Source organism: Ciona robusta, chromosome 1 (assembly GCF_009617815.1).
Source record: "Ciona robusta chromosome 1, ASM961781v2".
Lineage (NCBI taxonomy): Eukaryota > Metazoa > Chordata > Ascidiacea > Phlebobranchia > Cionidae > Ciona > Ciona robusta.
Window position 1 is genome coordinate 6,505,204 of NC_143235.1, and position 26,141 is coordinate 6,531,344.

The 26,141-nt window shown below is 34.0% G+C and overlaps 3 protein-coding genes across 6 annotated transcripts; all 3 read right to left on the minus strand.

Annotated features, from left to right (window-relative positions):
- Positions 1–650: 650 nt before the first annotated feature.
- On the minus strand, positions 651–10,982 carry LOC149741872 (uncharacterized). Of its 2 annotated transcripts, XM_089887842.1 has the most exons (25): positions 10,880–10,982; positions 10,707–10,733; positions 10,555–10,652; positions 10,108–10,294; positions 9,852–10,046; positions 9,332–9,468; positions 8,698–8,914; positions 8,278–8,448; positions 7,910–7,948; positions 7,276–7,314; positions 6,917–7,029; positions 6,084–6,279; positions 5,723–5,920; positions 5,525–5,664; positions 5,225–5,462; positions 4,391–4,585; positions 3,869–3,922; positions 3,774–3,815; positions 3,436–3,536; positions 3,022–3,232; positions 2,647–2,835; positions 2,305–2,441; positions 1,993–2,212; positions 1,639–1,821; positions 651–1,445 (listed from the first exon to the last, which is right to left on the minus strand). In XM_089887842.1, the coding sequence occupies exons 4-25, from the start codon at positions 10,235–10,237 to the stop codon at positions 1,285–1,287; spliced, it is 3,306 nt and encodes a 1,101-aa protein (XP_089743968.1). In that variant the 5' UTR covers positions 10,238–10,294; positions 10,555–10,652; positions 10,707–10,733; positions 10,880–10,982; the 3' UTR covers positions 651–1,284. The 2 variants fall into 2 exon arrangements, with proteins under 2 accessions (XP_089743968.1, XP_089744043.1); XM_089887917.1 differs by lacking the exon at positions 10,880–10,982 and having other exon boundaries at positions 651–939; positions 10,555–10,796.
- On the minus strand, positions 10,947–22,958 carry LOC149741873 (lysosome-associated membrane glycoprotein 1-like). 3 transcript variants are annotated; one of them, XM_089890607.1, is made up of 8 exons: positions 22,811–22,952; positions 16,536–16,565; positions 15,896–16,057; positions 14,538–14,809; positions 14,312–14,483; positions 13,475–13,636; positions 11,956–12,109; positions 10,947–11,303 (listed from the first exon to the last, which is right to left on the minus strand). In XM_089890607.1, exons 1-7 carry the CDS (start codon positions 22,854–22,856, stop codon positions 11,967–11,969), a joined length of 987 nt encoding a protein of 328 aa, XP_089746733.1. In that variant the 5' UTR covers positions 22,857–22,952; the 3' UTR covers positions 10,947–11,303; positions 11,956–11,966. The 3 variants fall into 3 exon arrangements, with proteins under 3 accessions (XP_089746733.1, XP_089746807.1, XP_089746882.1); XM_089890681.1 differs by having other exon boundaries at positions 10,947–13,255; XM_089890756.1 differs by lacking the exon at positions 15,896–16,057 and having other exon boundaries at positions 10,947–12,109; positions 22,811–22,958.
- Positions 22,935–24,687, minus strand: LOC149741874 (E3 ubiquitin-protein ligase RMND5A-like). Its single transcript, XM_089890485.1, has one exon. The coding sequence runs from the start codon at positions 24,662–24,664 to the stop codon at positions 23,468–23,470; it is 1,197 nt and encodes a 398-aa protein (XP_089746611.1). The 5' UTR covers positions 24,665–24,687; the 3' UTR covers positions 22,935–23,467.
- Between the last annotated feature and the right edge of the window lie 1,454 nt (positions 24,688–26,141).

Genomic DNA, 26,141 nt, shown 5'->3' on the forward strand with positions numbered 1-26,141 from the left:
GTAACCGCCTTTGCCGCGAACTTAGTTGGACCGTGAGAATACTGTCGAATAATACTGTAACATTTGTTTTTGTCTATCATCAAATAGACACCCGTAAAATGATTTTTTTAAATGTCCCGTCTTACCCCAAGTTCCATCTTCCCCATGCTACTATACATTATTACAAATATCCCTTTTTGTAAAAAACGTTAATTTTATCCTGGGCAGGAAAAGTTTTTTTTCGTTAGTATATACAACTAAAGACATATAAAAGAATATCGGTACTAACAGTTTCTTTGTAGAGCTGCGAACCTTAATCTTTGTGAAACGAAATATAAAAATATACGATGAACGGAAAATGGATATGCTATATATGTTTGATGTAACTAATTGCGGATTGATATAGAAGTAGCCGTTCAAGCTGCAAATATACGTCGGAGTAATTTAATGATACGCTTGTACGAAAATCGACCCCAACCGCCATATTTTAAGCAAAGGATGTTCGAGATATGATCGTGGGAAAATCGGCAAGATTTAGTTTGCCTGGGGCAACAGCCCGCTATAAAACCAACACAGAATCCTAATCCAAATGTTTATGTAAACGAACTTTCGCCAAATTGACTAATATTTAAAAAAAGCAACTTCTCCTAAATCCATTGTTACTACAACTGTTATTCAAATTAACTGTAATTTACGCACATAACACGAAACAAAACTGGCGGTTACATAACGAAGCATATAATCAAATAAACAAATTACGACCAGTATGCTATGATACAATACCATTGTATACAGTAATGGTAATTTATTCACGGTGACTTTAAATCGTCTCGTATTCTGGTTTTCTGCTTCGACTTCTCCCAATAAAATAAGCAACAACCACCAACAATATAAGTCCGGCAAGAACGGAACCCACGATTATTGGTATGATCGGGCTCAGGTCGCTCTTGCAATCATCAGCTGTTTAGTGGAATATATGAGCTACAATCGATTGCGTTTGATTGAGGAAAGCGACATGAGCAACTATGTTAATTAAAGAAATAACGAACAGTTGTTGTTCACTCACTTTCACCAAAATATAAGACATGACTCAACCTATTTTATATTCATTACGTCGATTCACAACATTATTATTATTATTTGGGACAGTAAAAGTAATCAACAAACGATAAATGAGATATAATATCCTCTTTAGAAAAGAGATTTTCCAAACTTCAGATTGTCAATAAATGTTTAAAAATTACAAGTTTTTATTTAACTAATCACAAGGTTTATTTAACTAATCACAACTTAAATAGAAACATTTTAATCAACAGGTTGATATGTATTTCTTTTCTTCTGAGCAGAATATTTTCGATAGCCAAAAAACCCTATGCCCACTGTCAAGAATAGAATAACAACAGTGATAGCGGCAACAATTGCTATCTTTGCAGTCGACCATTTGTTGTCTGCAGCACAATCGTCAGCTGCCAAATACACAAACGGAATCTTTGCAAAGATTGAGCCAAATACATAAAATAAAACTCACAGAATAAAATATTCTCATTGAACTATTTCATTTTATTCCACACCAAATAAAAGGGTGATGAAAGTCACCGCTTTCTTAACATTTTCACTGAAATCCAGCATTTCACCAACCACAAAAACAGTGCTGCTTACCTGTACTAAAAAGGCCATGGTTTTTATCAACTCCATATGGCTGTAGTTGGACGTTGGCGAATGAAACATAACATTGGGTTTCGTTCAATAATACTTTGGTGGTGGTCGTGCATTTGTACGAATGATCTTGATCCGATTGGAAGAGATGTAAAGAAGAGTTTGCAACTGTTACCTTTCCATCAGCTGAAATAAATTTCATTAATACATTATACCATTAAAAGTTGATTGCACTATATCTGCAGTAACATACTGTACAAGCTAAGTTTTACTTGAATACCAAACAATTTACATTTCATTTACTTTTTAAATGATAAAAAGCTAAAAGAAAGCATATGAATATAAGTAATAAATTACAGTCATAAGCGTGGTTTGGAAAATATTTTGAATTGGTGTTGTATTGAATGTGAACATCAAAGAGGTAATAGTTGAACTTGGGCCCCGAGCTGGTTCGATTGAAAAAGAAGTTGAATGTAACTTGTTCCATTTGAACCCAGAAATAAGATATTTGGTTTCCACATTCCCCACCAACCACTGTTTTTGTTGAATTATCCAACGGGATTCGAGTGTTTGTTCGCTGCATGTAAATATAAACAAAGTTGTATTAAACTAGACTGATAAAATATAATGGCAATTTAGATTTAACATCACATGTAGAAATCGACCAACCTTTCCAAGCAAATTAATATATGTAATGTTAGCAGTGGCAGAGAACATATACATGGAACAAATGGATTTGTTGGCAATCACCGTCCAGTTGCCAACATTTGCTTCTGGGAGAACTTCATCCGAAAAACATTTCTGAGCTGGAATTGTATTTTTATTTAATCAGTTTTAATTTAACATTTTTCTTACAAAATATTTGCATTATTTTACATTTTCTAACATCAACCAATTATTTCACATTTCCCCAAAAAATTAAATTTTATTACCAGATACAACTGAAAATCAACTGATAATGTGAACATGGTTCCATGTTCAGAGGTGCAAGTATTTCATTAAAACACTTACGAGTAGAAAATTTGTTTTGCTGAATATCAAATGCTTGCAACTGAACACCAGTTATACGGACGATAACATTCGATGTAGCGTTGACAAGTATGTCATTCTCAACAGTTTGGCATGTATAGGAGTGTTTCAATGGCGTGCTCATCTCAGTGAGGTCAGTAACACTGTACATGTAGGGATTTCCACTTTTTTCTGATAATAAAAATAATACAAGAAATTTGAAATACAACATATTTGATTTTGTCATTAGAAAGTTTCATGAAACATTTTATTACCTACTGTTACAATATGATATTGTTTCAAATTTTTATTAGTTAAAATTATATACAACCTTAAAACAGAAGTTAACATTTCATATTTATTCAAGTTTAGTGGTACCTGATGCATTAGCGTTGGGGAAGTTGTTTGTAACGTTGTATTGAACATTAATCCCACTTAAGTAGGTTTGGTTGAGTTTGATGTTTCGAGTGAACGTCAAAGATAGGAATTGTTGCATCTTGCTGTTATTAAACATCACAATAGATGTTTCACCCTCGCATGTTGCGCTCACAACTGAATTATTTGAATTAAAGTTGAACCCGATCTCAACCTAAGTACAATGTGATGGATGTTACGTGAATAAAAAAAGTAAAAAAATTAGAATTAACAAACAAATAGTTTGTCCTATTAAGCTTTAAGTTGTACAAAAATTGAAAAAAGTATAGAATCCCCCATAATGCTGCGTTCCTATTGTTTTAAAGATTAATCCTTAAATATATTAAACTGTAATATTAGACATCTGACAAAACTTACCCCTGATTGGTTTATAGTATTGTATGTTGTTCGCATTTGAACGCCAATCGTTGCAAGAAAACAAGTTTTATTGTTCTTTGAATCCACAACCTTGTAGGAGTCTGAGGATAAACGTTAGATATTTCTTGTTTTGTCATTGTGGCAAAACTCCATACCCACGTAAGCAATTAATTATCTTATTAAGCACAGCAGCATATATATGATGTGTGGTTATACAAATTCATGACACAAGCCCAACAAGTGACATAAATAAACCTTACACAAATAAAATCAGACTCAGAAAGTAAAAAAGAAAAGTACTAACAAAAACAAATAAAAGTAACCGACAAAATACTCACGAAGACTTGGATCCACAGGTTGGTACGGAGCATTTGTTGTTACTGTAAACAACATTCACATGAATAAAGAATATTAATTTGAGGTCAAAACTTACCCATGGGTGTAGTTACTGAAGCAGGTGTCGTCACCTCGGAATCACAAAAATTTGCTGAAACAAGTAACAGTAAATCAGATTATTTCATGTGCTCAAATGTTTAATAAAAGCAAGCTGTTCCATTTAAAACACAGTAACAGAATGTTAAAACAATACTTAAAAATAAAATATAACAGTGGCAGGGTTTCAAAGCTTTGCCACAGAGAAACAGATATCATAATTAAGGAAAGTAATTTAATTTTACCTCGTGTGGCCAAAAAACGATGTTATAACATGAATGTTCTGTTTCATACAACTCATGCCAGTTAGGAGTTACCACGTATATACCTTTGTGTGTTTTTTTTTGTATCGCTGACAATTTAGATAAACCATTGGTGACCACTAGGTGTCTTGTTCCAGGACCAAATACGCCCACAACGGTGGCAGCAACGAGCCAAGAACCTCTGGGTTAGAGGCAGGCGGGCCAACCACTGCCCCACGGTGCCGGATAAACAACACTGTGTTTTATATGATATGACTTACCGTCATTGAAATCACCGGACTTGTTCATTCCAAATGCTTCCCATTGTGTATCTTTCATCATAACCAGCAACATGTCTTTAGTTGTATTTGAGTTGACAAAAACAGTTTGTTGCAAGTCACAACGAAACGAATTTGTCACTGGTGTCGCGCCGAACATTAATCCACCGTGCTTTATTGTAACTGTCTTCCCATACTCTGTATTAAGAAACAACTTATAGCTTGGACAGTGATTCACAAATTTCTCCTTTAGAAAAGTGTGCAAGACTTACAACACACCAAGCGCCAGCGAGTGGGAAATTTAAATGTAATGAATGAATTTAACTTAGTTTATCCTGGCGTGGCCGGAAAACGACAATCGTTATCACACGGGCTTAACACCTCGTGCCAGCTTACGAGTTACCATGTATGTTACTTTGTGGGATATTATTTTTTTAGGATACTTTTTTTATGTAGGTTTGATAATTTAGACAACCCATTAGTGACCACTGGGTTGGAGCAATTGCCTTAAAGTGTCTTGCCCAAGGACACATACGCCCACAATGGTAGCAGCGACGAGCCTTAAACCCATTATCTTTCTTCTTCAGGAAAGTTTGCAAGACTTACAACACACCAAGCGCCAGCGAGTGGGGAGTTTAATAATGTTGTTTATCATTAGAATATAAATAAAGAATCAGGGTGTTGGGACACAGCTTGAGAACCACTGTCTTAGGTTAATAGTTCTTAAATTTATAAGGGTTTTAAAGTGGATTCTGTTGAAAGGTGTGCAAGAAATATTAAATCTCTGGCTCATGATTATAAACCAAAATTGTAAACAAGAATTTTTGTTCAAATTACCAGGATGATTTTGAAGATACCAAAGGTTGGTTTTGTAAGATAACGTCACTTCATCCAACATGTATTTCACTACATCTGATTCAGTATTTCCAACAGGTTTAGGTTTGACAAACGAAAGTGTCAGATTCACCAATTTTGTTCCATCCACATCAAGTGTTATGCTTGTAACATTACTACTGCATGAGCCTGCTAACATTGTCACTCCACTTCCATTCACATTTATTGTGGAAATTTGCATCTTCAAACAGATATAAAGGTTTTGTAAATAACAAATTTTATTCATATTTAACTGATAAAAACCTTTTGTGAAATATCCAAATACATTATTTTAAGTTGAAGTGTAGATTTGAATCGAGCGCACGTCATGTTGGTCTTGACATCTTTTACAGCCCAGTCTCCTGATGAAGCTGGCGACTTCTTAGTATCATGGAAACATACTTCTGTAAACGCAAATTATGGTTAAATTAATTTAAATATTATATCTATGACATGGTGCACCATCTTTCGATGAATTGTCAGCAGGAACATATGCTTGAAACATTGTGACATCAGTGATACGCATGAATATGTCCAACACTTGAGTGTTATTGGTAAGGAGACTGACTTGTGTTTCGATGCTGCAACTGTAGGAATTTCCTAATTTTGTTGGCATTATCATAAGGTCTGTAGATCGTGTGTTAATCACCACTGGTTTGCCTGCAAGAAAAAAAAAGTAAAACAGTTTCAGGTTTATGTGACTTATTTTTAATTCGTCAACATTTGTTAAATTTCTTAGTATTGATAAGTACTAAAGTTAAAAATCTTTTGTTTAAGTGAATATATTGACCAATATTTTTATTTAAAACAATTGTTATCATACTTGGTGCCATGGCAAAAGTGTCGTTGCTAAAAACAAAGTCGTATTGCACGGATGTAAGAGAAACACTGGAGTTATTCTTGTTAAAAGTTAACGTCAAATTTTGGTTTCGATTTTCATCAAATATAGAAAAGTTGAAAGAATTTTTGCTGCAATCAGTTGCTTGCGTGATGCTGCTGTTATTCATGTCGAACCAAGTCTAAGAATGTTATGACCGAATTGTAACAATTGTTATTTTGGTTCACTACTTACAATTAGATTAAAATATTTTGTGTAGTAAGGTGTGCTGTGACATGTTAATTGCTATTTGCACAACTTATTTAAAGTAGTTTTCCTATTGGCCAACAATAACAAATAAAAAAAATAATATGTTAAAGGTTTATACTAATTCATTGTAGCAGGAGCGATAAATGATTATTATATGTTTGAGACTTCTTAGTCTCTAAAACAACTACTTTTCAACTTTTCATTTAAACTAATCTCTGCCTGTATACAGAGATTCAATCATTTCTCAGTTACTATTGTCAAATATATATTAAAAAGTTTTGGGAACACATTAAAAAACTTACAGTAGAGTAGAGAAAGCTGGCACATCTTTAGCACATAATATCCAAATAAACAATTAACAATGGTCTATGAGAGTCGTGAGAATACGTTTTTATATTTCCTTGAATGTTCTTGGTTTACCACCAACGACCCATCTACCCCAATGTCCCATCTTCCCTACCCTACTATGTTTACTTCTGTGATAAAACTTCATAGGTGAATTACTGTTCAGTGATCATCAAAATAAAAACCTAAGATACAAATTAATATAAATTTAGTTAAAAACTTACATCATAAGATTGGTTTACATTTGCAGTATTGACATACGACACACGCAGTTGAATTCCTGCAATCGCACGAAAACACAATTTTTTGTTGTTTGAATCTAATCCTTCCCAGTGATCTGAAATGTGATATAATTTAAAATTGTGCAAACATGACTTTATGTGGGTTGGATTTTCTAAGTTTCTTGTTTATATGAAGGGTTTAACATTTATCAAATGTTGGTCAAAAATGAAGATTATATTAGTTCACTTTTTTATTGTTTAACCAATGTAATCAAAGCAACATGTGAAATGTGAGAAATTACTTTCTTCACAAAACTTTACAAAAATAAGATAACTCACAAAACTTTACAAAGAAAACTCACATGTTGGTGGTTGGAGTGGGTCGGGGTGGGGGGTCGTTCCTAAAATAAAAATCACAATTAAACAACAACCTTTTACAAAACTGACTATATTTTGTATGGCAGCTTTTATAGTAACAACAAGAGTGCTACAAAATAAAATGTTTCTTAACAAAGGTTTTATAATAGTCAGACCACATTACTTCAAAAATAAATATTGTACCCTGCTTTAAACTATGATGCACTTTTCAAAAGTTAATTGATAAATAATTTTTTTCTAACCAACTGTTGGAGTTTTTACTAAATATAAATAAACTTATGATCATGTTTCTTAATGCCTATTTCAGAATGCAAATTCGCATTACTTTTACACAATGGTTTAAGATAAGGTATCAATGCGTCATGGCTTTTGTTCTTAATGATTTATCTCATAATCAATGGAAATTACACAACAAGTAATTTTACTGATCCGAGTAACAAAGCTACAACTGCTGTGTATTGAAATACACAATCACAGCCAAACAATCAACTTTTTAAATGAACAAAATGCACCTTTATTTTATTTAACAAATGTTGTATTGTTTGTTTCTCTTTTAACTGAAATAATTATTGTTTAAAATGTAAAAACTAGTTATCATACTACAGTTTATATATTCACCTGGCATTGGGGTGGGCAGCATTTCCGGACATTTAGAGCCTGCCAAAGAATACATTTGTTAAGCTAAATGAATGTCACTTATTTATTCCCACATGCTGAGTCAACTTAAAAAGTTATAACAACAATGTCGGCATATTTCAAGCACCTTATGCATGCTTATTTTCATATGTGACTTTGTAAGTGATAGTTTTTTTTTGTAAGTAATAAAATTAGGAAAACTCTTGATGCAACGACTGGTATGTCTCTATTTACAATGATGGAGCATCAAGCAATAAGTTTATTTCAGTTAATTTGTGAATGTTCTTTACCAACCACTGTCTCATGCCACTGTTGATATGTTACACAAACATTTTCGGGTTCATTCTTACCTTTGCTAAAGCCAGAGTTAGGTAAACGAAAAGCTTGAAGGTTTGTCATATTAAACATTGCTGACAAATGTGATGTGATGCTGATGTTTAATGGAGCATCACACTCAAACGATGAATCTATCGAAGTTTTAAATACTTCAAGTTTTGTTCCATTCTCAACAACTTTAGTGCCTGAAAACAATAGAATATATAAAAACAGATGTAGTAGGAGGGGGGGAGATAGGACATCTTTAGTACATAATAGCCAAATATCCTGAGCGTGTTTTAAACAACTAACAACGGTTCATGGGAGTCGTGGGGATAAGGTTTTGTATTTCTTTGAATGTTCTTTGTTTACTACCAAATGGAATGAAAAGGTGTCCTATCTTGCCCCACCATACTATATAGAATAGCAAGTGTATACTTTTAAATTATGTTTACTTTTTATAGGATGGTTTGGCAAGTATCGACTAGTTGTATCCATTGTGAGAGTTGCAGCATCCAGGTAATAGTTCGAAGATTGTTTTTTGGAAACAAAATATAGCTTTGCTACAACAGATTGATCCTTTTCCAAACCGAAAGTAACATTGACGGTGGTGTCATCACAAGTAGCTGTAGCATTTGCATCAGAAAGCAGGGGAATGTTGGTTGTCATGCTCTAAAATATTATTTACGATGCATTATGTACATTACAAAACAGCCTTTTACTGCCAATTTTAGAAATCCTAACAGTTTAAAAATTACAATAAACAACTTTTTTTCGCAGTAACTTGGCACTTTGCGTTACCATATAGTGCCCATAATGTGTACCGAAGTCATTTTGTGTATATAACTAAAGCGTAAAAACAGGTTTCCAAACAATGGTTAAATTGAGAAAAGCTAGGAAGTTCAAATTTGAAGAATTTAATTAGATGTCAGATTAAATACTGTCACACTTAGGTAGATAAACAGTGTCCTAACCAAAAGTGTCGATTAAAGGCAAACATTTGCTAAGTTTTGGTTCAAACAAGAAAAGATAAATGCAGACTTAAAGTGAAACTATTACTATTTTTTAGTTTGTTTAACTCTAACTTACATTTCCTATAATGTTTGTATAAACAAGTGTGAAAGAAGCAGTGGTGTTCATTCGAAAGCAAGAATCATCATTTGGTTCTGATAGATCCCATAAAGTACTTTGTGCAGTAGGCATGTTGTCATGGAAACATGTAGTCACTAAATTTAATTGGAAATATAACAATTTCTAGATACTAAATCATAAATGGTCAAATGGTATCTTATAGGTACCATTTAAACATTTATCAAAAAGAGCTAAATGTCAATTGCAAGGAGTGGTGGAGAACTAAACCCTGATGCCAACATCATTCTAAATTTGGTTGCACACTTTGACTTGAAAAATTTAAGAAAGGCAATGTGTTTTTATGGACACCAGTGACCAGGGAAAAGACGTATTTATTCTTCTTTAGTCAAATGTGTCCAGGATTAATTTTTTTTCTATCAAATGTGTTGATTAGAAATTGACAACTTTTGGCATTGAATTTTTTAGCTATTTTTTTAAAATTGTTATGGTTTGTTTGTGACTCAAGTTCCAAACTAACTTTTTTCTGAAGGCTTGTTTGCAAAAGCTTCCAACTTCTGTATATTGACAAATTGCAATGATGCACTAGTTACATTGGTGGAAGAAGACTCCAGTTCTATCTGCGTATCCTGACTGCACTTATAAAATGTCTTGAATGGAGTTTTAAAAACATTTGTTGCCTTTGTCATTGTAAGGTTAATATTTTCTTCAACATCTGTAGAAATAGGTATGTTGGCATAGAGAATATATGAAGTGCTTTATAACTAGGTACGTACTGTCTGCTTTTGGAAACAAAGTCTTATTGATTGTAAGGTTTACCATCAGCTTGGTCAATGCAAAAGAGCCATCGACAGATTCAAAAGTAAATTGAACATTTGGTGAACTAGCTGAGAAAAACTGGATCATACTTTCATTACTGATACTGGCATTTACAGGTGTATCGGAACTCTTTATAGGTATAACCTGTAAATAAAATAATCACGTGTTAACGAAATACCTTAAAACAAATATAAAGAATGGATGTTGGTCATACATGAAAAGAATTTAAGCATTATAACAAGTGAGTCTAATTGCATGGTATTTGTGGTTCATGCAAGCTTATAATTTTTTTTATATATAGCTACAATTCAGATAAACCATTATTAGTGACTTTGGAAAATCATTGGCAAACATCATTAAGAAAATAATAAAGACTATTATATTTGTAGAAAATATTTGGGCACCTTAACTGCAGAATTTTTATTTGAAACTCGTAAATTAAGGTTCAAGTTCGCAAAGAATACATTCGTGTCTCCTTTAACATTTTTAACTGTCCATGTATCTGGGGAAAACTTATTAAAAACACAAATCCTGAATAAAAAAAAGAAAATCTTACCTCCATCTGCCAGCGCAGAACGAAGACCTGGATATGCAAAACAAATTGTAAAATATTTTTAATTTTACCAATAAGTTTTAACATAGGTTAGAGCACAAAAAATAGATTATTGAATTAAAAACATAAGGTAACTACATATTTCTACTATAGCTTCAAACTAAACAAATCCTTACCTACTCGTGTACAACCTCAACTTTAAGCGCTTGCTATCTTGAAACTGTAATTCAAAAAACTCGAAACTTGCTGAAGTGAAAATTTATTTTACATGAGTTACACGAAAAATATTTAAATTAAAATGACACGACAGTAAAGCAATGAAAATTGTTTGTTTGAGTGTTATATTTTTTACAATCTCAAGTGCGAAGAACAATTTTGTTCAAAGAGCAACACAGCAGTGAACATAAATATTGAAAATTTAAAAAACAAATCCAATTTCAAATTTCTTATTCCAAAAACATTTAAAGTTGTGAATATGATGTTTAAGTTACAGCATGAAGTGAAAGTATGTCTGGTAAAAGTCCGAAAGTGTTATTGTTGTAAATTGTTTTGGAAGAAAAAGGCATTGTTATCTTGACATTTAATATCCAGCATTCAATCCTGTAAATTATTAACAGGTAACAGCTGACGTCTACCTCCGACATCACGCAACGATCAAGTAAACATATTAACATTACACCAGTTCAGTGGTCGAATGTTCATTTATCTAGTTATTATATATCAGAATATACAGCTTTTTAAAATCGGATTAATATTCAAAGAAGACTTTTTGTGTGTGGGTTTAAAATAAACACAGCTGCAATATTACAATACATGAGGACTACAATTAATCAACAGTCATTCAAGTCTCGAGAAATCAAGTGGGTGGTACAATTTGCGCAAGTGTTAATGTTTACCATAATAAAAATATGCAACCACTAAAAAAAAATAATAATTTGTGCTGATCGAAGCACTGACAGTATTACCAATGGATGTAAGTTTACCATCATCAAAGGTATTTTAAATCACAATGATATCATGAACTAAAGGAAACTAAAGCAATCCTTAACCACAAGCTTGAAACAGCAACAAAATTTATTCAGACAAATTCACTTAAACACAACCTTTAAGTTATAAGAAATACCACCTAACATGACAACATTGTTAAGTTCAACAGAAAATTATCACCCCCATTAAACAGAATATTTACCACCATCCTCAATTTATTATATGATGTTTGTAATGAATTCTGAAATCGCAATGTTTGGCTTACGTGGCAATCCTTTACATTGCTTCATATCTGTGCTTCATGCGACGTCGGCCAATCAAATAGGCGATAATTACTATGATGATGAGACCACCCAGGGCACATCCAACAGCAATTGGAATGATTACGTTGTTTCCAATGTCACCTCCGCATATCTGGGCTGTTTGTACATGGTTGTGTTATGAAGTGTCGAGTGTATGTTCATGTAAGATTGGTGTGTAAAGGGGAAAAAAAAAATTTGTTAGTTTGTTTTCCGTAGTAAACTAAAGATATTAATTTACAAAGTGTGTTCATATATTATTATTACACTGTTTGACATAATTATTAGGAATCCGTTATTTGATAATACAGTTCTTGTGACACAAAATATCGCACAAGAACATGTAGCAGAACATTTCAACATGTTGAGGTGTATTGTGGACATAGCCACCTAACCAGGAGTTGCAGGTTAGGCGGGCCAATCATGGAATTTTATACACTGAATTAATCACAAGTAAGTATTATACCCAATTAGATGTAATTTGTTTGTATGTCTAACTATAACGGCCCCCACATTTGTAAGAGTTTAACGACTATGATTGTGTGCGTGTGACATATTCTTAATTGGTACAACCACAAATATACATTAATATTTTCATGTGCCCGCAGTGCAACGTATGCTTATTGACTTATAATTTAAAATTATTTAAGTCAATTCGCTCAGTGTGACAGCATCGCATAGATAGACTAATAATTAACTAATGTAGTAACAAGTCATGAGACGAGTGCATCAACAATTGCACAACACTTACGCAAACCACAAAATAGCCCAATCATACCACCTCACTTTAAAAAAAACAGAATTTCAAGTATTATTTAAAAATATTCAAAGGGATACAATGCTGGATATTAAAGGAAATTTACTTTCAATTGAGAACCAACCACCCTTCTGTTCAAACTTTATGATAAAAAATTATAAACAACATAAGAAAATGCATATTATGCTTGTGCATGTATGGTATATGAACAGATACATTATGTCATATAGTTCTTGTGACAGATCAAAAGGCTAGGCTTGCGATGAAACTAACTAGTAATCTTTATCAAATTAGTTTCACTACAAAAGGTATCGAAAACAAAAAAGCGAAGTTGAAGCATTTTGTAACGGAAGGCAAAATCTAAATCGTGTCTTAGATTTCCTCATAGCCCGTTCGACTTCTGCGTCGTCCAACGACATAAGCCAAAATTACTACAAGTATCAACCCCGCCAACACCGAACCAACTACTATTGGAATAATTGAACTGAGATCCGAATGGCACTTTGTTGCTGGGGAATTGTTGAATTAAATAATTAAGTACACATCAAAATAATAGATAATATATAGAAGGATAGGGGAGGATAGGACACCTTTTTATTTTATTTCTCTGTTTTTTGGGTATTAGGTGCTAAAGGTGTGTGTGATCCCCCACCCTTTTATATTAATACATATGTATACAGTATACATATGCCCTTAATTTTACTAAATTGTAAAAAAACAAAACTAACCAATTCCATATTTTCCATTGTCAATTTTGAATGCTTGAAATTGTACATATTCCAACACCATAGTGATGTTATTGCTCATTTTCACTTCTATACCCGATGCACACATGTATGAAGCTTTCAATGCCACTTTACCAACTGTGAGTTGAGTTGAATTTGCTTCAACTGAAAAACAATTTGTTAAATTTATTGGAATGACCACCAAAAAATAAGCATACAACACAATTATCTCAATACATTTATACTGTACTTCCAAAGACACTTTTATTATTGCTGCCATTTAAATTAATCTACTTTCCTAGAAGACGTCAGAAAAATACAATAATTTAAATGGCAGCAATGTTGTTTTATATTGTGTCAATGATGTTTTATCTTGTCCTGATCATATACAAGTGTGGCCAATGTACCAGCTACTTTTCTGCTGCGCCTGGTACTGTCCTTTTTATTAGGCTATTATTTCAGGGTTGTAGTAGTTGTAAATCCAGACCGTGACGGGTAATTTTATTGAAAATCAGCGTAATATATTTTACCCGCACCTGTTACCCACACTAGCGTGAAGTTACAGGGTTGCCAGGCAACCCTTTGATTTTTTTTCTGGAATGCGTAAGGAATTACGTTCGAGAAAATGAAGACACCATTATTACTGCGAACAAACTTCGTTCACGCTCATTAAAATATGTCAATACATTATGGTTGGCAGACGTAAGAAAGTTAAATACTGAATCGCATTTTGTTATTTAAAAGTGCCATTTCTCAAGTTCAACAAATGTTGCCAAATAGCCACTAAGCTTAAAGTTATCAATTCAAAATGAATTTGTGCAGAATGAAAATTTCACTTACTTCCATTTAAGTTTGCTTTTACATAACTCAGGTAAAAAGAAGAATTTTTCGTATCCATTTCAAAGGTCATTGAAAATTCATTTTCCATATAAACAACATCCATTAAGCTGCATGAGCTACTGCTATTGTCAACTTTGTACAATGAAGTAACATTCTCTAACACTGCTTCGCCCTGTAATGTGCTTGGGTTTCTTAAAGATTTAAACTTAAAAATAAAATTACAAACCTTTTTAAAGTAGGCTTTTATATCAACTTTCAAACAAATGACACCATTTTCAGACACTGTGTATTCATTTTGAGATGGGAAAGGGCTTGGGGCAGCAGTAGTAAGTGGTGTCCCAGTGGTAGGTGATGCAGCAGTAGTTGATGGTGGTGCTGTTGTTGTTGTTGATACAGCAGTACTAGAGTTTCCTACAGTTGATGTTTGACCAGTTGTTACATTAGTAACAGTAGCAGATGTTACAGGTACCGTTACTGTTGTTGTTTCATTTGATTCAGCTAAAAAAGTATGCATATGTTACTAACATTGTTATCAAAAAAGCAGAGGCTTTAATTCAAGTTCTACACAAAAGCAGATTATGATTTGAGTGAGCTTGTAAATAAATAGTGTCATATTATACCAAGAAGTACCGAACTATGAAGAATTAGCAAAATTAAAACCAGCATATATTTAAATCAAGCACAAAATAAAATTCATACAAACACTTTAATTCAAATTTTGTTAACATGCATCAAATAGGCCTGTCGTGTATATAGATTTAGGTTTCTATTGTAACATTAATCATTATTCACTTACAGTCTCGAGACTGTGAAAACAGAAATCAATGACGTAAGGTGGTATATTTTGTTTTTAAATTGGAATGAGGGTGCCAGAGTGGTCGAAAGCAATTACTAGGTGAAGTTTTTGTATAAAACGTGACTTTGGTTTCCATGACATAATTATGCTTAGTCGGATTATGTTTGTATCATGTTTTTGTTGCACAGACAATAGGTTTTAGTTTGTAATTTTATTTTATTTCTTTAAGTTTTTACAGCAGGTAAACAATATTTGAATTTTTTAGAGATACAGCATAGGTGTATCAAAGCTACAATTCCGCTGCTACCATTTTGTATCTAAGTTTTTTCTGTCAGTTTTATAAATCGAAGATGGGTTTAGACACAGGATGTTCCTGCTGTAAATAACCCTGCATCTATTGCACAATATATAAGCTGCTAAGATGCTAATATATCGAATAATATTCAAGTAACATAGGCAGTGGCGCAGCTGGATAAAAAAATTTTTTCTGCGCGTCTGTTACTTAAGCAACCAAATCTTAGTATTGATAGCTTAAATCTGACTATGATGCGGGCGCAAATGAAAACCTGTTACCTGTAACATTTGTTTTAAACATGCATCATAATGGAATGTATATAATCAAAATATAAAACTGAACAACCTATCATATCAGTGTTTATGTGATTATTAACAAAAGAGGATGCTTAATTTTGAAACGTATAAATAAGAAACAAGATATGTGATGAAGTCATTATGAATGAAAAATTGAAATGATTTAAATGTAAATGTAGTGATTGTTTGATGCTCACTAGTTGCTTGTGGGGTGGGCTCTGTTGTATCAGTTGTTATTGTTTCAGGAGTAGTAGACAATGTGACAAAGGAAATAGTGGAAAGTAGGGGGGTGGTAGCAGATGAGAGGGAAGTGCTGCTACCAGCCACAGTCGACGCACTCGCAGTAGTGGTTTTATTTTCTTTAATTAAAAAAAACGAATTCTTTCAAATGCTTTGCAGTAAAGTATATACCACAAATAATAAGAACTGTTGAACAATATACTAAGAATAATGAAACATAATATGCTTCAACAGACCCATATTTAATTATATTAAACAGGAATACCAACGAAAAGTCTCTTTATAGATAGAGATGCTCAAATGTAATCTAATGGTACAACTAAAGTTAAAAAAACAAAACAGCTGTTTAAAAAACTTGAAAAAAAATGCTTTTTTAGCATATGGGATTTCTCATAACAAAAAAAGTAAAAAAGCGGGTAAAGTTGAGTAACACTTTTTTATGGGAAATGAATTTGCAGTTTTGACAGACCTGTTTTTCCGAAGCTGTTTCGTTTTTTAAAACTTTGGTGATACATTTGAATCACATTTACGCATTAACACAAATCTTGATTTTTCTTTGGTATGCACTTTAAAACATAATATGTTAGTTTTACTTACCACTTGCATTTCCACAGGTGACTGAAGTTCCTGTAAATAAAATATGATTAAACATCTAAGAACTTTATTGGCTACACACAAATCATTGAATTGCCAGCAAAGTTTTAAACAGATTTAAAAAACATCAACAAAATCAAAGCTTAATCAACAATAAAAAAGGATCAAAATTTTAAAACAATTATGTTCACAACATGTTCTATGAATTTAATAAATGACAAACCCAAAGCAAAATCTTCAAGAGTAAAGCCAGGTATTAATATTGAGTTGATAAAAATAAGGAAATTTTGAAAACATAGTGAATTATCACATTGTTTGAATGAAGCATTTACTTAAAAGCGGTATTCACACATGGCAAGAAAGTAGGCAGCAACAAAGGAAGGTACTGATGTTTAATTAAGTTAAACCCATCCCTAATTTTGACTTGGCCTGCTTAAAATTTGCATGTGAAAATTTTTGCTCATAAGGACAACAGCTTTTCTTAAAATATGTCATTGACTACACCCACCAAACTTTTGGGATCGCATACAGATTATGAACACAAACTGATCAATAAAACTATGTACATATATAACATATTTAAGTGATTAATAAACAAAGTTTAAGTCAACCACAGGACAAAGTACTCGCTTGAAATTGGCTTGATGTTATTGTTTTTATAAACGGATATTTATCTCTGCCCACTGACACCATCTGAAGCTAAGCGCCGAATAAAATCAACATCTAAAACATGGAGGTGGTAATTTCATATCCTGGTTGACAGGTGTATACGGTTTGGTGAAGTAAAATATCTAGGAAGCAGACTACAGCACTGGCATCGCATAAGCAACCACTAGAGTATATATTTTGGGAGAGCGAAAGTATTTTAAATGAATATACACGTTCGTCATTGAACATTTAACTGAGTGCGACGTCATCAATGAGAGATTTCTTTTTAGTCAAAACGTGCCGCTTATTAACACGTGGTTTCCTTTACAGCAACGATTTATTCAAAAATTATTTATATATAACAGGCTAATTCACAAGATTCACAAACTTTTATTTTTCACTTCTAGTAGTAATGCATCTTTGCGTAAATGTTGTTATTATGTAGGGATACACCGGGTCGAATCCGGGTCCAATTACCCGGTCGAGTATCGACGTTTTCGTGGTATTCGGACCCGGCCGGGTATCGTAATTACTCTGTCCGGGTAATTTCATTAATATTTTAGTTGTTCGTCATTTAATAACACGGAAAAAATGGTTTGTAGGGCGGGTATTCAAAGGTTTTCATGGCCCGTTAATCCATGTTCTTGCGCAACAAAGTCCGACGTAACATTTCGTACTATGACGTAACAAACATACCTTCATTCGAGTTGCGCAATACTGTGCGTAAAAATATACTATACTCCGTGAAATTGTTGCTGTACAAGAGAATTAAGAATAAGAATGAGTTCTACTTCAAAGTCATCTTCTGTTTGAAAGTATTATGAAGTAATGGAAACAGACACCTCTACAACAGTATGTAATCTGTGCAACGTATCGATAAGTCGAGGAAAGTCTGTTGCTACATATACGACAAGCTCCATGATAAAGCACTTACTATTAAAACATCAAATCGATGTAAGGAAGCAATAAAGTGGTGCGTCGTCTCAAAGCAACTGCGGTAAAAGACCGACCGCTCAACAGACAATCGAAGGGATGTTTGCCAAAAAACAATGTTTTTTAACAACGCACCCGGTTGCCCAAAAAATTACAAAACTTATATGTGAGATGGTTGCAGCAGATTTTCTTCCTTTCTCTGTGGTTGAAAACGAAGGCTTTAGGCGTTTATTTACTGAACTCCAACCACGCTATAATATTCCGTCAAGAAAATATATAACTGAAACCTGCATGCCTGAAATCTACACCTAGGTAAGACAATTTATAAAACACCAGGTCAATAATTCGATGGGTTGTTTTGCTGGAACGACAGATATATGGACAAGCATTCAAAACATCGCGTATATGAGCCTCACGATTCATTTTGTATCGTGTGATAAGGGCAATCTTCGTCTTCTGTCCTACGTGTTGTCGTGTAACGAATTAGAAGGGTCGCATACTGCTCAGCATATCTTAGAAGAGATAAAATATCAAGAAGCTCTCTGGGATATACAGTTACGGTACATGGTCAGCGATAATGCAGCCAACGTTGTTAAAGCCCTGCGCGATGGTGAGATCAAGGGAGTGCGGTGCATGGCACATACCATCAACCTAGTTGTACACCACGCCTTAAAAAATTCCCAACGAACGGTCAATGATACAGTCGCCGTTGCTCGTCGTATTGTTACACACTTCCACCATTCTCCGCGGGCATGCGGCATGTTAAAGTCAGTACAAACGGATCTTAACCTTCCAAAACACAAGCTCATCCAAGATGTCCCAACTCAATGGAACTCAACATTTTTTATGCTTGAGCGATTATTGGAGCAGAAACCCGCAATAAATCAGTTATATCAGACCCATGGAGAGTTTCAGAACCTATCGTTTAATGAGTGGAAGCTAGTTGATTCATTAACAATTGTTTTAAAAATGTTCGATAAAGCCACCTGTGAGCTGAGCGGCGAGGTAGCAACAATTTCTCACATTCTGCCTATTAAAGTAAATCTTGTGAGGAAATTGAAAAGATTTGAACATGAGAATGCAGAAGGCAGGTTGTTTGGTATAAGCACTTTCATATCGGTACTAAAAGAGCAGTTAGAACATAGGTTTAGTAAACCACACCGTGGTGTGCCACAATCTAAAGATTGCTATTTCTACAACGATGACGTATATACCACCTGCGCCGTTGCCGCAATATTGGACCCGAGATTTAAAACTTCTTGGTTGGATGATACGGAAGAAGTTACTCGTCTTTCTACTGCCATACAGCAACTTGCTCTGCAGCATGTTAGTAGTGAAAACACTGGTGTCGATGCTGGTGAACACCTGTCATCGACAGAAGATTCCGGCAACGAAGATAGCATTTTGTTTGAGTGTCCTCTGTCCGACGATCAAATTGTTGACACTAAAACAACGCCAGGATTGGAACAGAACGCCGAACAACAAAAAAATAAAAACAACAGTTATGCGTTACATTGGAAGTCAACGAATAAAGTCTTCAAAGTCGCCGTTGGATTTTTGGATGGATCACTGCGCGGACTGTCCCGCATTGTTTTCCTTAGCTGTATCACTTCTTTCTTGTCCACCAACAAGTGTATCGTCGGAACCTCTTTTCAGTTCATCGGGCGTGATTGTATCTCCCCTGCGTAATCGTCTCAAGCCAAAGAATGTGGAAGTGCTAACATTTTTGCACTACAATCTCCGTAAACTTAATTTTTTGTATTAAATGGTGTCTAGGAATTTGTGCCTCTCATGTAAATAAATGTTTTTTTTATGGATAAAAATTCGTTCCGTATGTAAATAAAAATTCGTTCCACATATTCAGTTGAATTGATGCGCTAATCAATGTATACATGTCTGATGGATCGACTAGATTATGGTTATTTCGTTTTGATACACTAATTCGCCGACGGACGTGTCTATACTTGCTTGCATGCATGCGATGTAAGGCTACACAAGGCGCATTTTCGCTTTATATGACAACCGCATACTCGTGCGGACTCGACGACAGCCGCGTAATACATAAATAAAAATGCCTTTTTGACGTCACTCGCCGGGCACTCGGATTCGACCGGGTAACTTTTCTCATTACCCGGATTCGCCGAATCCGGGTAATTTTAATTTCGTCCCATCCCTATTATTATGTATATATTTCGTGCCCCAGAGGTTCTGGGTGGTAAGAACTTTTCAAAAGCTATAAAAGCCAGATTTTTAAAACCGACAACATGTAACGGAATCTTTAGGTTCGTTTAAAAGTTGGCAAGGGGAAAAACAACATTAAATTATAGTTGAACTTTAACGTATTGTGCATGTTTCCGTATTAATATGTGCTCAAATCAACCCGTAAGTTTAGTTAGCAACATTAATCTATGCTACGCACAATAAAACGTCATTATTTACGCAGGAATTACTCCAGACAAGCAGAATGTTTGTTACGGCATAGTAGGGATTCACGCGTTGATTATTTACATCATAATACCTATTTTTGTATTTAAATATTGCCTTACAGGAACTTTTTAACTAATTAACCAAAAGTTCGTTGTATATGCGGTTCATATTATTGCCACAATATTTTGTTACATCACTTATAGTTACAACAACGGTTCGACAGACCTAAAACATAACACAATACACATATTTCTTTAAGGAGTTTGGTTTACTCCCTCTATTACCGCATAAGAATTCAGTTAAACAAACAGCATTACTGCTAAACAGGCGATGTTTTATCGCCATCGCATTCTAAACGATTTAGGTCATAATAATCAACTTTAAGCTGTTCCAGAAATATTGCTGCTTTATATCCACAACATTTTCCTCAGCCAAGCAGAATGTTTGTTACGAAATATTAGGGATTCACACGTTCATTATTTAGCCTGCTGGTGCTTAAAAACAGGTTAAATGTATGCTTTTTCACGTCTGACATTAAGTGAAGGATTGTCTTGTTCACGATGCATACTTTCTACGCACATGACCGTAACAAGCATGTGAATACAATTTGAGATAGATAAAGCTTGGTGGCCACTGGCAGATTAGATAAAGCTTGGTGGCCACTGGCAGACCTATTTTGCCAGCTTTAATTTTGGTCATAACAGCGTGTAATCTTTTTGTAACCCTGGATCTTGGTAAAAACCAATTGTCTACGATTACGAATTATCCAATTTCTTGTCTAAGCTGCTTGCCGTGTCAGAATAACCAATAAAATACTAAATTAATTTATGCTCGTTTGTAAATTTTATCGCATTTCCTTTCTCAACTTACTGTTCCTATAGTCTGGCTTGGGAGACGAGTGATCTTTTAGTCAGCATGTAGATACTATAATATAGATAACGATTGCAACAACTTGCGCAATCAGTCACATATATTAAAAGCAGTCGTATTGTACTTGATTTTAGGTCACAGAATTTTGATTCTACAATCAAGCATTACTTTGACGCTCACCGTTGTTCGTTTACGTAAACGAAACTATGTATAAAATATCTGAGAAGGATGTTCAAACACCAAACAGTCCCTCTAGATTTGCTACTGGAGTGACGTCAGAATGATTAAGTTTCTCGCGACAATTTGGATGTGGAAAATTACGCTCGGTGACACCTAGCACTGAAACGCAGAATTGTGCTTGGGTGAGAAAAACATCGAAAATGTTAGGTAGTGCTAGTGTGCGATTTCTTTTTAAGATTGCTTTCATCACCAATAATAATTTTAGAGCCACATGACGACAATTTTTTGCTGGATGGATCTAATTATTAACCTTTACTCAAAAAAACAACAATAACATACATATAGCAAAGAGACTTACTGAAAATGCTTTTGAAAAATTAAAGTTGATATAAAACTGCTGCAACTTTTTCTTTACATTACAGCAAACTTTTCGGTCAACAGGATTCAGTTTTTTAACAAGAAAAGCATTCAATCATAATCATTTGGCAAACAATTTGTGTCTTGTATTGAATGGATTGCAACTTTGTTAAGCAGATTCTGAATATTATTATGCAAAAGATACCAAAAATGCAGATGTTAAACTGCTATTTGCTGTGTAAATTATGCGGTAAACTGCTATGACAATGACATGACTGTAGATTTTTGTCTTTAACACTACAGCAAATGTTGGGAAATAACAAAGTGAATTTCGGGGGGATTAACCATGCGTCAAAAATTAGGAACAAAATATTCAATTATTTCTTTTAATTTTCCAAAACAACACCACACTTTATTTCACTCACCTATATAATTTCAATGACAGAGTTTTATGTTACAACATTTCGTATAAAAAAGGGCTTTTGTTTTTCATTTTTCCGCAAACTCTTTGTAAATGATTTAGCTTGCATAACATAACAATTTGATAACTTAAGCTACCTCGATTTATATTATTTCAACTGCTCTAAACACTGTCATGAATGTAATCTATTTTAACCACTGAGCTTAACTTTTTCCATTAAATAATAAATTTAATCCAATAGTGGAACTGTTAACCAGCGCGTGTTTAACCAATACAAGAAGCCAATATTCACTCGTAAGTTCTTTGCATGTCTACCTTTTTATCACCAACCCTGCACTATTTTGTAGTCTACACACAGTTTAAAATCAAATTAAAACACCTAATACACAAGTTATAACATAAAAAAATTGAAACTACTTTAAAATACGGAAACAAAACTTACCCAGAATGAAAGCAATGCAAAATATCTCAAGAAGATTTCTTCTCATATTGTTTGTTTAAATTTCCTTTTTACAAAAACCACAATAACCTAAAATTGTTGGTTCGCCCTTAACTTAAATATAAACCTAAAAATATTATTACTTGACTCTGCTATTAATTGAAAACAAACTATTAAATGAAATTTGGTTTCTGAAGGGCAGAAAAAAGATTGCTGTACAGTTATAAGCAATTAAAGTTACATAATTATTATCTGCATTTTAGGTCAAAATAAAAGGGAGTAACCATAAGTCTTGTCCTGTTTAACAACACTACATTCCCTTGATATGAGATGAAGTACAAGTTACAACTAAGCAGATTAAGAAGTTATGTTTCCCGATCAACCATTATTCGACAAAATCCTGTCATTGTTTGCAGATTGAATAGGCATGAACATATGCTTTATGCCATTCACAGATAATTATTGGTTACAACTAATACAGCACAAACATATATTTTAAGAAAATAAACATTGGATTAAAGCTTTCAAAGAATTCATTTTGCATGGAACAAGGTAGTCTACAAATAAGAAAACTGTTGTGTGGTAATTGTTGTGTACCAAATGTAAAAAATTAAAAGTCATCTATATATATATATACAGCCTATAAATATATTGTCTTATCTAAAAATGCAATTCTTTCGCATCATTGGGTGATTGTTCAACAGGACAATAAGGACATTTTACTTTTGACCCAGAAACCAACTTAGTAAGAGCATCTCTTGATATAACATGACCACACACTAAACGTAGGGGTGGGTTTTTTACTGTGGTTTGTTGTCTTAAAATAGGACATGCAAAAACTGAATGATAATGCTGACAAGAATCAAGATCTATATCAATGGGCAGTTCATCATTATTCGACAAAGCACCGGAGCACTGTCTTTGTTCAATGACAGATTTTATTGCAAGAAGAGCAGGAAGCGCTTGACATCCGGCGGAAAAACTTGATATTAATGGACTATTAACAGAAAGACCAGTAACCCGACATGCATCACGTAAAAAGTCAGAACAAATGTCATTCCACATTTTTTCAGATAGCAGATCACAATAGGGTGACTCTGTTAGCCCACGCTTTACATACAAGAAACATCCCATTAGTTGTTGAATTTCTTGGCACTGCACAGGGGCAAATTGTTGGAACTTCTTGGCATAAGCTACAGCTAAATGTTGATGGGAAGGACCCAACTTAATTAATTCAATAAACTTTAACCTATGAAGTTTAAATTCAAGGTTGCTCTTTTCTTTTTGTAACTGCACTTTATTCCGTATGCTCCACATAAGCGCAGGGTCAACTACTCTGTTCTGTAAATTTTCTAAAATCTCATTCATTTCAATAAAAGGAAACCTCCATTTATCATCAATATCTAAATTACCATCGGTTGCAATGCTTTCAGCAACTGATACAGAACCTTGCCTGTAAAAATGTTCACATATGGCACGGTTAAATAGTGAGTGGTGTGTATGGTCTGCCAAAATTTCATGCATATTTATCGAACCACATTCAGCATCAAAATTCCGGTCAATGGTTTTACCGATACGAGAAACACTGCTATGAAGATCCTTATGTTGACCAGAAATTTTTTGACCAACTGACTTTAACTTTTTATTTGTTTGAGTAACAAGTTGTCGATGGGAAGCTGAGAGTCCAGTTGAGGCATCTTGCACATTCAGCTCATTTTGTAACTTTTCAATGTGTTGAGTCAATTGTTCAAAAGTTTGATGAGTTTGCTTTTTGTAGCTTTCAAACTTTGCTATTAATTTATCAACATCCTTTTCAGTATTTAAACAACCTTCCATTTTACTAATGGTTATCTGCATTTAAAAATTAATTTTGTTTCAGACAAAATATACCAAACCCTTTTAATTTTAAGACGAGCGTACAAAAACTGTAAAGTAGTATACTTAATCTTTTGTGTGCAATACGGTACAGGAAGTCAGTGTTATTGCATGTTGCCAGATAAAGATAAAACAAAGAAAACAGTAGTTACGCTACCAATTTCTGCATAGCCAGCACTTATATTGAAACGGATTTGGCAAAGTCTAAACACAAGCATCACATGCGAGATAATAGCAACTCACACTTCGATTATGTTCATCACATATATATTAAATATATGTTAACCTTATTATTTGCAACCTAAGGTCAGTATTAATGATTTGATGGAAACGCTTTGTTGCACACTTCTAATAAAATGTTTGTTACACACCTAATTTGTTAGTGGTTGGGAGTTAGAGGTTAAGGCTTGGGGGTTAGGGTTTTACTTAGCATAAAATCATGCGAAAAAACAAGATTATATCGTGCTCAGCGGTGTAAAAAGTGCCTATTTTCGATGCCGCCGGCATCGGCCGGATTTTTTTAAAACTGCCGGCAAAAAAAAAACGGCCGGCGTGGGAATCCGGAATTTATTTACTTCGCCGGCTGCGTAACATTTTGTTTCGTGTTAACGTATGCGTAAGTTACCTATTCGTGCAGTTCTGACGTAACAAACAGCCTTATATTATCATAAATCCGGCATTTATGCGGAGACAATGGCAATTGTGACGTAACGTTACTAGCTATGTCGTAATGCACTTGCGGTATTTGATTGCGCCATAATAGGGATTGTGACTAATGTTATACGTAACAAGACGAACAAATATTTCAACTCGTGTTACGGAATATAAACACAGACAATCTTAAAGCACTATTAAATTCCCGGTAACTATTATTACAAAGAAAATTCGTTGCAGGTAGAAACGTGTGAGTTTTAAACTGTAGTTGGTAATCACCGATTAGTTTTATAGTTTTATTAAAGTAGCAATCCTAGTAGAGTATTCCTTGCTTAAACTAGCGTCTGTTATTAATTTCAATGCTGACCGGACAAAGTTTGTCGCGCGTAGTATAAATGACACTATGCCGTATTTATTAGAAAAGCTCAGTAGCAAAACTTAAATTTTACGGCTAAATGTTTAGACCTGTGACACGCTTGTGTTACACGTGAAAATCGTCGCGGAAAACAGACTTTGATCCGGAAAAGACGAAACATGATTGACACATTTTCAATTAAATTTCTACGCTACGAAGGACCGCGGGAGAAACCATAAGGCTTATACCCAAAAACCTCGTACATGGTGAAAGCAGCGCACGAACGCGGGGCTAGATAGAGATGCAAAATTTGACGTCAGAACACACGCGCCGGGAAAACTGCCGGAAAAATATAAATGCAAACCGGTATCGGCCGGATTTTTATTTTTTACATGCCTGATCGTGCTGTAACCTACGTAATATATTAGATCTCTATTGTGACTTAACTAA

Excerpts from the sequence above, each read along its gene's own strand:
- LOC149741872 (XM_089887842.1), bottom strand. The coding sequence starts at position 10,237 with ATGATCCAGTTTTTCTCAGCTAGTTCACCAAATGTTCAATTTACTTTT. Across the intron at positions 7,030-7,275 it reads CCCACTCCAACCACCAACAT|ATCACTGGGAAGGATTAGAT; the intron begins GTGAGTTTTCTT and ends ATCACATTTCAG. Across the intron at positions 3,233-3,435 it reads ATACTATAAACCAATCAGGG|GTTGAGATCGGGTTCAACTT; the intron begins GTAAGTTTTGTC and ends CATTGTACTTAG.
- LOC149741873 (XM_089890607.1), bottom strand. The coding sequence starts at position 22,856 with ATGAGAAGAAATCTTCTTGAGATATTTTGCATTGCTTTCATTCTGG. Across the intron at positions 16,058-16,535 it reads CACCTGTGGAAATGCAAGTG|AAAATAAAACCACTACTGCG; the intron begins GTAAGTAAAACT and ends TTTTAATTAAAG. Across the intron at positions 14,810-15,895 it reads GCCCACCCCACAAGCAACTA|CTGAATCAAATGAAACAACA; the intron begins GTGAGCATCAAA and ends ATACTTTTTTAG.
- LOC149741874 (XM_089890485.1), bottom strand. The coding sequence starts at position 24,664 with ATGCAGATAACCATTAGTAAAATGGAAGGTTGTTTAAATACTGAAAAG.